The 15470-nt window shown below is 26.5% G+C and overlaps 1 protein-coding gene and 1 pseudogene across 1 annotated transcript in view; one reads left to right on the forward strand and one right to left on the reverse strand.

Moving 5' to 3' along the window:
• Positions 1-15470, reverse strand: part of LOC149061615 (uncharacterized) — a 587539-nt pseudogene that overhangs the window by 332051 nt on the left and 240018 nt on the right.
• Apoltp (Apolipoprotein lipid transfer particle) overlaps positions 1-15470 on the forward strand; it is a 124495-nt gene that overhangs the window by 32880 nt on the left and 76145 nt on the right. The window contains exons 33-44 of the mRNA XM_089218145.1: positions 387-587; positions 2288-2530; positions 2614-2766; positions 5451-5699; positions 5878-6027; positions 6130-6392; positions 6626-6752; positions 8289-8459; positions 9663-9808; positions 9890-10129; positions 13020-13218; positions 13329-13528. Of these exons, the coding sequence (XP_089074271.1) occupies positions 387-587; positions 2288-2530; positions 2614-2766; positions 5451-5699; positions 5878-6027; positions 6130-6392; positions 6626-6752; positions 8289-8459; positions 9663-9808; positions 9890-10129; positions 13020-13218; positions 13329-13528 (2342 nt within the window). The remainder of the gene's footprint in view (positions 1-386; positions 588-2287; positions 2531-2613; positions 2767-5450; positions 5700-5877; positions 6028-6129; positions 6393-6625; positions 6753-8288; positions 8460-9662; positions 9809-9889; positions 10130-13019; positions 13219-13328; positions 13529-15470) is intronic.

Consider the following 15470-nt stretch of genomic DNA (forward strand, 5'->3'; position numbering starts at 1 on the left):
AACCAACTTAATATTTATAATATTCACTTAAAAACTTTCTATCGAAAACCGTTAGGTATTTGGTACTTAAGTATTATATTTGACTATTTGAGTTACACAATTGAAAACTTTCTATTATGATCTTCATACACTATTTATCATAATATTGTTATGATGCCATTATATCATACAAATTGCCATTTGCGATTTTTATGCAATAACAATAAAAATAATGTATGTAAATATTGTATCTTAAGAAATTGTTCACCTTATAACTATTTGTATGCTAATGGCCATAGACGCCGAGGATTATTTATTTAAATGCGACTAAGTGCGATTATTATAATATAAATTAAGTAATAATTACTACCTCGTACATTATTATGTCAATGATACAACCGTTATAGGCTGACTTCCGAGTTGGATGGAATCACTTTGTGTTGGGCTTTGCTGGCATTTCACACTATGTCAGTTGGTCCGATTTCGAGTACGCATTGCAAATTTACACGCCTATAGAGAAGTTCACATACAGCAGTGCCACCGTGAAAATCTACATCATTGACGACATTGATTGTGAGATCCGAGCGGTGTTACCGGATTCGTCGATGGTGATTATTGTTATAAATATTATATTATGCGCACTTAATATTATAGTATAATATATATAATCATATTGGGCACTATGGAAAATACAATTTTTTATTACGTAAATAATACACGAAATTCGAGTTGTAATTTAGTCAATTTTGGATTAGGACAGTCATGGTTAATAGATTAAAATGACTATAAAATTCTGCATTTATATCTAAATATTGAGTAGAAAGAAAAAATTAAAAGTTGTATTGCGTATGTATTTAATAAAAAATTGAAAATCGTCAACAAATGCGAGTTTCAGTATTTCCTATACCTCTTTTTAGAAAATTCGATTCGAATCTGAGATAAATGCGGATTGATGTATACTACCTTTAAAATGAGATGCATTGTTGGTATAATGACTATGACTATAATATATAAGACATTTTAAACGCAAAGCATTCTTATTTGAGTAATCAATATTAATTCGATCAATCATTATTGCATGCAATTATTATGATGAAAAGTCGTTACCTAGTGTTTGTTATTGCTTGTTTGATAAAATAGTATTTCAAAATATTTAGAAGGGTTTGATAATGATATTAAAAAAAAAATTCTAAAACGTCACATTTTTTTGAAAAAAAATAAATTAAGGTAATTATTCCTTTCAATTGGATTATATTAAATAAACATTAAAAACCATAAACTATAGATAAAAATAACTATAAATAAAAAAATAATATTTTTGAAATGTTTTCTAAGTTAAGTTTGTCATTCAAAAATTATAATTTGATATTTAATTAGGGTAAATTATGAGAAGGGTGAATGTTTTAACTGTTTTAAGACTTGGTACTAAAATATTCAAGAATGTTTTATTTTTTTAGTTTTTGTATTAATTAAAATTCCCGAAACAACTATCGTTTTTTGAAAAATTATTTTATATTTTTACAGATAATGAGTTTTCCACGTAAAAAGCTTAATGTTGTTTAAATTATTTAATAGTTTTCTAGAAAATGATAACGGCTTTTTGTTTGTTATTTATGATAATCAGATTAGTTATTAAATCAATTTAGGAAATTGACACACAAATTGACAAATTATATAAACTCACTGATATATGCAAACATTATCCAATACGACGTTCTCAGAAATTATTCAAATTGTGCAGACAGTTTTTCTTTCATCGTATCTTTTTATAATATCATTGATTATAAATTATGATAACATGTCTTTTTGAATAAAATTGCACTTAATACAAATTAAAAATATAATAGTGTTTGTTTATGCTTAAAAAAAACCTTTTAAAAGGACTTACCTCTTCCGTCTTAACCTAAATAATGGATTAGTATGCTTTCAATATATGTATCCATTCTTTTACGCTCTTTCCCTCTTAAATATTAACTACCTATGCATATTATAATACTTTATAACATTTAGTGTACCAAAAAAAAAAAAAAAATAATAATAAATAATAATAATAATAATAATTGACAGCAAGAATTGCAGTGATAGATCTTAGTTAATATATTGAATAAAAAAACAATTACGACGACAAAATATATTGGTACCTATACCAACTATAACGATCATTGCTACAGAAATGGCTCTCCAAACATTTGCTTGGACCGAATGGGAATTTTTTCTTGTGATATTAGCTCTTCCTAGAATTTCGACTCAAGTTACACTCATATGCTAAAATATAATAATTTTCTTATTATTGACATCATATTTTTAGATAGGCGTGAAACTCGTGTACGCAACTATACCTAGACCAGAAGAAATAGACGAATATTACTATGACGAGGACGCCGAATTATCGATGGTGCTCTATAATGGGCTAATGGAAATTGATACGGCGTTTTACCCCTCGGTGATTGCCAATTTCAATGTGACTCAAAAAGATATTATGTATACAACACAAGTCGGACTGTCGGCAATCATCATAAAAGTCGCGCTGAAAGACGAATTATTTTTGAAGGTATTGCTTATACAATTGGATAGCATGTACGATTGATTTTTGTTATAAATTAATATACATTATGAACGCATGTTTTTTTCCAGAATTTCATGGACATCAAAAACGAACTGAATGTGTCAACGTCGTACGAACGTTTCTCAAGAATATTTTCCGAGTTTACGGTGTTTGCTGAGAACGAAAACCATATTATATCCAATTCGATCGTGTCCATAGTCAATTTCAATAAAACGTTGAAGGTAATTCCCGATAAGTAAAATAATGGCCATCCACAGTAAGCTAGTTTATTGGTTAGTCCCGAGTTTTTAAATTTCGAAAATTAAGTTTATCCAAACCCGTAAAACCAATTAACTGTGAAATTCAATCAATTTATTCAAATTTGAATTTTATATGAATATGAGAAGCAATATAATTTACTAATACAATATATGCATGTATATATAATATACATATATTGTATTAGTATACTTATAAATAAATGGTAGAAATACTCAAGTAATACAGTTATGTAATCAAAAAATAACTTTTTGTGTGATATGTCAATCAACCAATTGGAAAGTGGTTTAAGGTGGTTTTCGTAGAAATTGCAAAAAAATCCATATTATGATATTCATATTTTTAATAAATTTGTCTTACTAGTTAGAACTTACTAAGGTAGTAGAACTTTTAATATTTAAAATATATAATAAATACATTTTGTTTCTTATGCTTAGTTATTCAATTGAAAATTAGTAACATATAACTATTTTATTTACTAATTAGTTATCTACAACATAATATATTTTAAATAAAATGCAAAAATAACTACAAATACGGCTAAAATGAGGTCAAAGTATCACGAATTTCTCATTTCTCTTATTATTTATAAATTATTTATTCAATTGAATATTAATATATTTCTTTTTCTTTTAAGTTTATAACCTTTACATTTTTGATGAAGTCATTTTGTTTGACTTGATAATTTATTTTATTTTGATCTAATTTATACACCCAGCTTCAACTTAAAACAATGAACTTCCCACGTGCAAAGAATATTATTTTATTTTTAATGTCTAAAGAGCTTAATAAATTGAAACATTTCCAAAAAATAAAATAAAAACACTGGCTAAAAAAACTTTATTTTTAGGAATAATGATAAAAATTATTTACATTCAAAATATTTAGAAGTTACACATACTATTTTATGTGTCAGACTGTGTGTAATTTATATATTTTTTTAAAGTGTATTATTTTGTTATTAGCCAATCAGGGTAGTTCATTATAATTTAAATTAATTTTTGCTGTTCAATATTATTTAAAAAAATATGTTTGCGTTATTATTATTTCAAAAGTGATTATGAACCATTTCAAGCCATTGTTTGTACGAAATGGTATTAACTTTTAAAGTTCCTACCAATAAAAATACTACAATTGTAACTCAGTAATATCATGGAATAATTTTAATACGTATATTATACTTATACCTATAAGTATAATAATAATAATAGTATAATAATAATAATATAATCCTATAATATAGGATATTATGTACTTATTACTTAACAACCATTTTTATTACTCATCACTATTATTGTTCATTATGAAGGAAAATATAACAATTTCAAGTGGTTTAACAATGTTTTGAAGTTTAACAATCAATTTTAGGAATATATAAATGTACTTAACAATGATTTAATTATTTCAGGCAATAAAACATACTACACATTTTAAAACTTATAATTTATGACTTTTTATTTTTTTTATATAAATGACAATTTAATTTTAAATCGGACAGATTACTATTAAACACTCGTCTCTCACTTCACTGAAAATTAAAGTGCTGTGTTTATAATTTAGGATAGTAATTAGAATTTAAAGTAATAATAAATTAATAAGCTTTTGAATCAAAATAATTATTCCAAACTGATATAATATAGAGTTGAAAACCATTGTTGAACGACGACTCTCGGAAATTATTTTTTTGGGTAAACTTAAAGGTAAGCTTACGGGATATATTTGAGACGATATAAACTACGATATTATTTACATAATATTTCCAAGACGCTTAAAATTATTAAACACTCTTTTTTCATCAAAACTTGTTAAATACAAATAATTTAACGAATAACAATACTGTTGAAATAATACATTATCTGATTCACTCGGATTTTTGAGTTAAATAAACTCAAATACATTTTTAAGATAATATCAAAGCTCGTATTTGACTATATTAATTGAAATGTTGAAGACAATTTCCGGCGTTTGAAGATTTACTCTGCCATTACAGCGTAGTTAAAATATTATTAAATTGCATAGACTCCAGTATTTGCTAATATGTGGATAAATTATAATTATCTCAATATAGAAATCTCGTAGATACTTACATTATATCCGAATTAATTAACAATTTAACTATACCCGTTGGATTTTATTCACTGTATCCACCTTAATAATAAATATTTCATTAATTTTACTGTTAGTTAAGAATATTACAGTTTGCTGCTGAAGTATTTCGTTGGATGCGTTACCAATTAAATTCTGTTACTAAAAAATATTCTTAAATAAGTTTAAAAAACAAAAATATATATATATTTTTTTTTTATGTAAAAAAAAATAAAACTATAAACAATAACTTTATCAATTAGTTAAATACATACAAGTTAAAAGAAAATAATGATTTGCAAACATATTTAAATTCAAAATAATTGCACATTTATTTAACAAAAGGGAAATTTTTATAATTTTTCTAGATGAAGCTAGATAACATTTTACTGACACAAACATAATTATAAGTGTGTTAAGTGTGTTTAGAATTAATGATAGCATGTGAATTATTTAATTAATAAATGGATGAGATTCAATGAGTTCTTAAATAATATTTCTAGTCGAAATCGAGTTAAGTTTTGTTGTTTGAAATCGATTACATTTTATCATTATATTACAGACAACACTCGATGCTGATTTCTTGACGACGGCTTTATCAGATCCCGGGTCAGAAGATCAGGACGACCCGGATTTGGCAAACAACATCCCGTTCGGTATTTATGAGATCAAGTTCTATTTGACTTCTCCGTTCAAACTCCTCGAGTTCTGTAACTCGAGCATGAGGCTAAAAATACTGAAGCATTTGTACGAAACAAACATCACGGTGAAGACCAACTATACAAACTTGTTTGTCATAGGCAACATGGAGGTACTACATTAATAATAATATCTTTTTTACTTGCAAAAAACTGGGAGAAAAAATAAACGACGATTTTATCACAACTATTTTTTTCTAAATGTATTTGTGACTGTTCTTGATATCCCTTTCTCTCCACCAATGAGCAACCGTAAAATATATCAATAATATTAGGCATGTATTTTCACAGGTTTATGACGGTTACTTCGATACTGTAGTGGACGTGGATGTGACATCAAAACTATTTGAATTGCCTATATTCCGCGTTCAAGTGAAAAAAGATTACACAGAGATTGAGAAAAACGTGCAATTCTTGATTAGCAGACCAACGGTTTCGCAGGTGAGTGTCTTGACGTAACTAAATAAACTAATAACCAATGTTAAATCATTGTCATTTTAAAACATTATTGACACCTGCACAAAATTGTTACGCCGCAAAAAGGTCAATGAGGTGGTGTTGGACATCAAGAGCTCTTGGCAGATAGATGGATTCAATTACATTAAATTAAGTGGCGAAATTATCACGCCGTTTGTAGTCATCAACCACGTGCAGGGAAGCTTGCAGTACTTTCACCAAAGCAGCACTAAGTCGTATTTCCTAGAATCGTACATCAACTATTCTAGGAAAGCCGAAATGAAGGCCAGGGCTCATTTAAAAGAACAATCGATCACTCTCAACTTGGAATCTTCGCTGGAGGGTTTGAGGTTAGTGAAACCACTACCATCATTATCATAATATTATTCCTATTATAATATGTAACAAAGTATTACAATAATTATAACTTTTAAGTAATCAAAATTCGTATAACATCATCAATTCCGGAACGTTTTTGAAAACTTATACCAATATACCATAATAGAATAATTGAATATGCCAATTTCAACAAAATATGTTAATAAATACCTATTTGATACATAAACAATAATAATATATACAGGAATGTACACTTTTTGGGTACGTTGTTTGCAAAAGATGGTCGGAAAGGAATTGACGCGATTATGATCGGTGACCAGTCGTACAGGATCAGTGGCTGGGCGTCTGCAAACAGCTCGTTTCCATTAGCAGTAGGTATTCAATATTGTAATAATAAATTAATCATATTATTTTTGTGGTATTGTCACTTGTCAGCAAGGCGTATCATGGTAATGAATACCTGCTTATCTCCATTGTAGGTTTGGTTTGTATTGCAATGATTTAACTGTAAATCGACTATTATATTGTATTATATTATACTATTACATATTCGTTGTCATTACAATAATAATTATAATATTGTAAAAACAAAAATATAATAATAAATTATTATTAATAATATTAATATATATCTAATATTTTATTAAGATGGCACGGTGAATTATTCAACTGTTTTTATTACCTATAATACAACTGATGAAATATACTTTGTTAAGATATTATTGAAAACATTTTTTCTAACAGTTGTTTGATAAAAAAAAACATTTATAAACAAAAACATTATATTAATAACTAATAGCTTACGATTTGTAAATATTACTATAATCCTTCCTGCAGTTAAAAGTGTAACGACTAATGAGTATAATATAAAATGTGGATTATATTTTAACTGCAACGTATGAAACGTAAAAATGGACAAAAGCTAGTTAGAATAATATTTTTATTTTTCTATATTTAATTATGACCATTGTAATGACTTGGCGTTTTCAGTTCGTTCGAAAAACAATAATTCACTAAGTTAAAAAAATGTTTGTAAAAGTAGGTTACCTATACGTATGATATAGTTGTGATTAGATTAAAAAATAATTTATTATTTTGGGTTCTGGAAGTATTGTAGGTATTAGTTTTACTATTTTTTTTTTTTTTTACAATGTTTTATTCAATCTATTTCAAAAAAGAACAATAAGAACAACTGACTACTGAGGTAAGTTTTACTATGATGGATGTTTTTTTTTTTGATCGGGGCAGTGATACATTTTACACCAGAAAGTTTGCTTCAACCCTCCATAATGGTCGATTTCTGGCAGATAACTTGATCTAGTTGGTATTTTGGATTGTCAAAAGCAAGGAATTTTCAATTATTTTCTTTATAGTGAATTGGGAGAACTAATAATAGAAATTATAGAAATGATACCTTTATGTTATATTTATAATAATTTATTTTAAGTCATTTTTACCAATATGAACATATATATGATTCTATACTGTACGTTGATATTTACTTAGAAGTGATATGGTTCAGGCAAAACACCGAAAAACTCAATTACGGAAATACTAATAATAATATAAATATTAAATATAGTATAATATAATCTATATCTTTAGAAATATACTAATCCACATGTTTTCCTCAATCAGTATGGTATTTTTTTGTAATACAGTGATTTTGATGTATCTGTATTTAAATTCAAATTTGATACGTGTTCCCTATTCAATCACAAGGCTTGTTCAAAACGTAGTATACAGCTTATAATATATATTATTTTCATTAACTTTATCCACCTTTGGTGTCTAAAACCTTTTGAAAAAACAATAATGTATATTATTACTACCAAACTATTAAATATTATACCTATAATGATACATTTATAATATTTTTATAATCGACACCCGTTAAACTTTTTTAGCTGGAAGCTTATTTAACCAAACAAGGTGTTTCGGTTGGAAGTATAGTAATGCAGGTGAAACACGATACTTACGGTTATATGATTTTAGCCATGTTGCAATCTATGAAGAAAGTAATCAGACTAAGTACACTGATTGTGTCTACAGACGAAGGAAAAATGACTACTGTAGAGGTATGTTTGTTTAAATAAATTTTTTTAGGTTAATAAAAATGGTTTTAATTGGAATAGGCATTGAAGCGATACTATAGACTTTAACTAGACTTTGAGGTAAAATCGGAAACCTGTATCAGATTTCATTTTGTAATAATATCACCCCTTGTTATTTTTGCCAATATTAGATTTAAAAAAAAAAAAAATAAATTACAAAAATAAATAAAAAACTATTATATATAGGTACCTATGAATTATGGTTAAATATTTAACTACCTAATGTAACATAATTAATTTCAATGTATAATTGTGTTGCAACATTTTTTTAGTACTTTTACATAAGTATAGTATTAGAGTTTGGAAACTAATAATCTCCCTTTTTATACAGCCCATCCTACCTTTAAATTTTTATTAATTTTCATATAAAAATTCTAAACATATATTATTCAAGTGTGTTTGTAGGATTAAAAAAACAATTAATAAAGGTATTATATTTTAATGAATCATTTATCAAAACATGAAATAAACATCGATTAAGCAGTCGATTGTTTATAAATTTATATTGAATGAACTATTTAATTTTAGAATTTGTGTATAAAAATCACAAAAAAAGTCATTCAAATACAATGCTTCTAACGGGACCTTATATATATATATATAACTAAAGCTGTGATAAATTTGAGTTGGCCATCTCTGCAGCTGAATACAATAAGTAATAATAACTAAATTCAATTGGTTTCTATTCGGTAAATGTTCATCATTGTTATTACCTATTTTAATAAAAATAATTGATTTTCCATAATATTATATCCTCGATGTTAACGTGTGAGAGATTTTCTTTGTTTTGTAGATAACTGAGTACCGTTTAAATATCTAGTACATTAATCAAATAGATTCAACAAATGAAACATGATCGATATTATTAATTACATTTTGAAATTGAATTTTTTGATGATTATAATATCAGATTTCCACTTCAAAGAATTAAAATTCATTAAAAAAAAACACGGGTAGTATGACTCAAATGGCTTTGATTTTGAGTGAGACCGTGTAAAGCAATTATTTATTTTATTTATTTTGTAATCACAGTTTTTCTCAGACTCCTTCAAATGACTTTTTATAATAATATAATAATATTAGTAATGAATAATAATAATTAAACAACATAAATTATTATTTTCCACATACTATTTAAAATACACGTTTGCATTGGTATACTTGCAGATATCATCAATGCAAGATAACTCTCAAGCTGTGTTCGTAAAGAGTTCATTAGTGTTCAAACGGCCAGGAATATACGTGGTCAACGTCCAAGGAGAATCGATCATCGATGGGGTGTCCACGTTGTTATTAGGAAACGTCAAGCTGTGGTACGTGTGGGTCACGTAATCGATAGTAACGTTTTTGCCCACAGATAATTAAGTTTTGAGTCACTATATTTGTGCCAACAGGTTTATTGGTGACAAAGGCGTAATCAGAAGCTCTGTGGAATCTCGATATCTACAGGGACACATAAACATCGATTGGGTAATATCGCCACCACAACACATTTGGGGAGCGGTTGACGTTGAATACGCGCTGAACAAAATGTCATACCAAAAGCTATTTTCTAAAGTATACTTCATTGCTCCCGAGAACAGTGTCAGTCAAATAACCTTTGGTGCACGTGTCACCGCCAACAATAAATGGACGTACGTCACTCTCATTGTATAATGTTACTCATAACTATATAGTATAAACATATTTTGATAAATATATAGATTATTATCGTGTCTATATTTGAACATGATATGGCATAAAACTTATTATTATGCGCCTGAAGTTTAGGGATTATAGGTAATTGGGCATTAATATAATAATATGTTACAAAGCTATTTAAGGCGTCATAATGTTGTATAATATAATCACTGAATTTCACGTGTATAAACTATAAACACACATGCGGAGCGGTTTTGTGGTAGAAAAGCACAAGAAATACAGATATAGTATTAAACAATAGGTATTTATGTAGTACATATAAATGACTTATTGTTTTCATTTTAGATATTATACAACACTAAATGTACTGTTCTATAATAATTTACGAGACATCTTAAATTAGAAAATAAATACTAAATACATTTAATTCCCCCTAAATCACCTTCCGTGTCACGCCTATGGCCTATAATCAAATCTAATCCGACCGATCTACACACGAATAATTGTAAAGAATTATATTAAAATGAAATCCAATAATTTACAAGATAACTTAATTACTACATCGTATTATGCAAAACGCAAATCCTTAGTCGAAATGAACGCGCTATAGAATATAATTTGAAGATAATAATTATTTAAAACACGTCACGATCTCATAATATTCAGATTATAAGCTACCCAAAGTGGCCTAAATCATAATCTTTCAGTACGCGGATAGCCAGGGCCAGCGCTATACATAATTCATAGGGGTTGATTAAATATTGTTTACTCAAAATACCAAATTCGCTGACATTTTTTTTTATATTTATATGGTTATATGTATATTAGATACCTAATAAGTCATTTGTATATAATATATAGGTATATATTATATACAAATGACTTATTCAGTTATACGTCTTATACTAACTACTAAATACCTAAATAATAATAAATTTGACTAAAATATGTTGAAGACGAAGTTGAGCGTAGTTACGTATTTACTATATATGTATTACTTACCGTTTTTTAAACGATAGGTTAGGTTTAACACAATATTATGCTTAACTATATTTATATTTATAACTAATAAATAATTAAATATATACAGCCTATACAGGCACTTGCAATAATTATAACATAAGAATTCAAACAGATAGCTAATATTGTATAATTCAATCATAGTTGAAATTGCAGTTAAACCTTCAACGATAATTAAATAATGATGGTTGATGTAGAAGTAGTTTTTTTTTCATTTAATTTTAATTTATTCACAAACGTCAAACAGCGATTATAAAACATTATACTCAAATATAGTTTGTCGCAAGTAACTCGATATAAATATGTTGAACAGGGGTGGCAAATTATTTAAACGCTACGTGCTAAAAATTACCTTTTTATTTTCGAGTATGCCATGTCAAAAAAAACAATATATTATATTATATATACAGAGTGATTCACCAAACATGCTCACCCTTATTTTTTCCTTTAATAATGAATTTATTCAAATTCTAATTTTTGGAATTTTAGAATATACGAAAAGACCATAAAACTTTAAGTTTTCAAATTCTCGAGATTTTTTGCTACTTAAGGAGTGTCTTGTGGCAATACAAACAACTTCTGCTTTTCAAATGAGAACCCTCTTTTTAACTATAAATTATTCAATAGTTATTTAAAAAAATATATTTTGATGTACCTAATTTAAAATTGGAATGAGCAGTTTCTTAGTTATTACATTGTTTGTACTAGGTAAGGATAATAGCCGTTAAAAATCGTTTTACAAAAGTATAAAATATACGTACCATTGGAACTAGTATTTATGTTACTTAGGTCGCTTATACAAAGTATTTAAGTTGATAGATTAGTATTAATGACTAATATTTTTAAATCCACCATAGACCATATATCTTATAAAGTTATAAACCTAAAACCATTGACCTTTTATCCTTAGAATACAAAGTTAAACAACTTAAAAACTACTCATTAATATTTTGATTTCAATACATCAAAATTCTCAATAAAAAAATATCCTCTAAATAATTTGCAGTAAAAAATATGGTTTCTCATTTGAAAAACAAAAGTTTGTTTCGCTATGGGACACTCATGAAGTGGTAGAAAAATCACAAGAATTTGAAAATACAGTCTTAGAGATTTAAAGATTCCAAAAAACGGATTTTGAATATTCCATAACTGCATTATTAAAAAAAAAGGGTGTGAGTATGCTTGGCGAATCACCCTGTATATTATATATATATAATAAAAATATTTAAATTTTTTGCGTGCCACCTCGGGCATGCCATGGATTTGACATCCCCGATGTATGAAATGTAGATATAAAATATAATAAATTAACTGTAGTAGGTAATTATTACCTACTGGCTACTAACCTTATTATTTATAACAATATTATATACAATTTCACAGGAAAGGTATAATCTTAAATTGTAGATTGTTATAGTAATATAGTCACTCTATCATTGTGGTTAGCAGAGTAGACAAAATTAAAATTTCTGTATTTATTCAAACGTATATTTTTCGGTTTACAGAGTTACCCAGCCTCATATAAATGCATAATATTATAGTCAATATAGTCCATAGTTTGCAGCATAAAACAGACGTATTTGTGAACAAAAACACTGTATAGAAAACAAAATATTTAAAAAAACTCCTTCTTACTACTTAAAAGTGATACTTTTTCAGTTTTTCTTGAAAAATAGCATCTATACTAATAAAATTCTAAAATGTTTTTAAATAAATGTTAGAATAAAAAGGTTTTTGAGCACACCACTTACATTTCATGGAATGAAGTTGTAATTTACCCTCATGTTTATCTAATAATAATATTATAAGTTTTCATAGTTATTTCTCACTAAATATTATAATTTTTGTTCATATGCCTAATAGATTCGAAGCCAATTCCACGGCGATGATACCGTCGCTCCGAAACATATCGTTTTCGACGCATTTAATATTGCCACAAAACATCACCAATGAATACGCAATTGTTGGAAACCTGAAGATTCACGAACAATTTGAATTTATCTCACATCTGTTCCATTACCGGTCGCCAGATTTGAATTACGAATTTGCCACGTTCAGCGAGGTAAGTGTCGTATTGGCGACTCACCTAACCTAACTATGACGGACAACGATGCCGACGATGCCATTGTTGTGGCGGACAGTTTTAAACATGTACGAATGTTTTTGACGCAGGTTCTCTGGAACGAGAAAATAAATGGTTTGGTGACGTGGGCGTACAGGACGGAAAACCGCGTGTTTTTGGTTGACACGTTCAGTGGTAAGACAATGGAAAAGTTTTACGAAATACATAATGTGTTTGACGCGAGTTTCCTTAAGCACAGACACATTTCTAATTTAGTATACAAAAAACCAAACAAACCACATAATATCAAGTAAGTTAAATTAATTTTTCATAATATGTAAAAGTTATTATATTATGATAGTGACATTGATCGGTTTTTATAATTCTATGAAGTTTATTGTTGATTTGGATTCTTTTTAAACTCATAAAATTAGACACGTAAAGTAAAATTAAAATTTATAATAGTAATAATTTTGGTTAATGCGATTTTTTTTTTTGCTTTTTACTATTTATAATATTTATAAAAAAAAATAATAATCTATTTCAATCTAAATAGTAACTTGGAATAAAAATTTTTCAAAACAACGAAAATTCTTCTTATTATTGTTGTTTATTTTTATATGAACATAGATATCATCATTAATGCAATTTATTATATAGTGGACATTTGTAATAGTTACACTTGTATTAATATAGGAATACCTTTTATCAGCATCTTATAATCGAATTGGTACACGCTAATTGTATGCAAATATTGGATATTAGATTTGATTGTAGTATTATAAATAATAAAATTATGAAAAATATTTATTAAAATATAACATACTATAATATGTTGTCATAGAATAATGTCTCATTTTAATATTTTGAATGGTTTTTATGGCTTTTATGGTTATTAGATTAATGAAACCTCTATTTAAAAAAAAAAAAAAAAATTTATGAGTATAAATGCGCGAATGTTATTGAATATAAATTGTATTGTTAGAATTTTGGGATCACTTATTAATCACTAACCTTATTATTATTATCGTCTAAAAAATGTACAAAGAATACGAGTATAATAAGAAATATCAAATAACTAATGTGAAATTTGAATAGGAATGTAATTGTTAAGTTATTGTAATAATATTATGTTCACGAATTTCGCAAAATCAAAGCCAGACAATTTACCAAGTCGAATAATAATAAAAAAGAAACTTTGAGGTCACAGAGTTAAAAATTAAATGCATTTTTGTACCGAGAATAAAAAAGCAGACGATAATTTATTGAAATAATATTAAAAAATAATGTTCAATGAAGCTTCTATAAATAATATTTTATATAGGTATACCATACGTGCATAACTTATAATAATAATAATAATAATATTCAGTGCATCTGAAATATCAAATATGTAGATTACCTACCTACACTGCTGATAAAATAAAACATTTTAAATACGTGCTATGAAAAATAAAAATGAAAATGTATATTATTATTTTTACAAATATAAAAAATCTCGTTCAAATAAGCTCATCATCAGTTTACCATAAAGTTTAAAGGATTTATTTTTAATTTCTAGTTGTTAACATATAAAACTTGTGAAAACATATTTTTAATTATTAAAAAATCAAATAAATACTAATAAGTATGAGAGTTATGTATATAATATATATGCAACATAAACAGTGATTTAATATTATAACTGTAAAGGCACAGTATTTAAATATTATAAGAATTAGAATTATTAGAAAAAAAAGTTTAAAGATTATCATTGACATTTTTATATTTAACTTTGATTTTTGAAATTGTTTTCATATTATTTAAGATATAATTACAATAATAATAACAATTGAATTCAAAAATGCTTGTTTAATTAATAGACATTCATGGCATTCGACAATATATAAAATTTCATATAAATAAATTATTCCATATAGTGTAAATTTTTTAAAATCAATTATCGTCTATAAAATATATCTATGTAATTAAAATACATATATGAAATACGTATGGGCAGGTAATGTGTTGGTTACTTGTATATAAATTAGTAATTTCAGTCAGATAATATATGCATTTTTATTCAGATTAATACTTCTATAAGTTGCATAAAAAATAGTGGTGATGACAATAAATAATGAAATCACAAATAAAATTAATAGAACCAGTAAATTATCGTATAAGTACAATTAGAATGGGGGCCTGCGGAGAGGAGAAATTAAACCTTCCCCAGTGAAAATTAAGCACCTTATTATCAATAAATAAGTTACATT

The sequence above is a fragment of the Diuraphis noxia genome, unplaced genomic scaffold (genome assembly GCF_037042655.1).
Source record: "Diuraphis noxia isolate RWA-SAM2 unplaced genomic scaffold, SU_Dnox_SAM2 contig0001, whole genome shotgun sequence".
In the NCBI taxonomy this organism is placed as follows: domain Eukaryota; kingdom Metazoa; phylum Arthropoda; class Insecta; order Hemiptera; family Aphididae; genus Diuraphis; species Diuraphis noxia.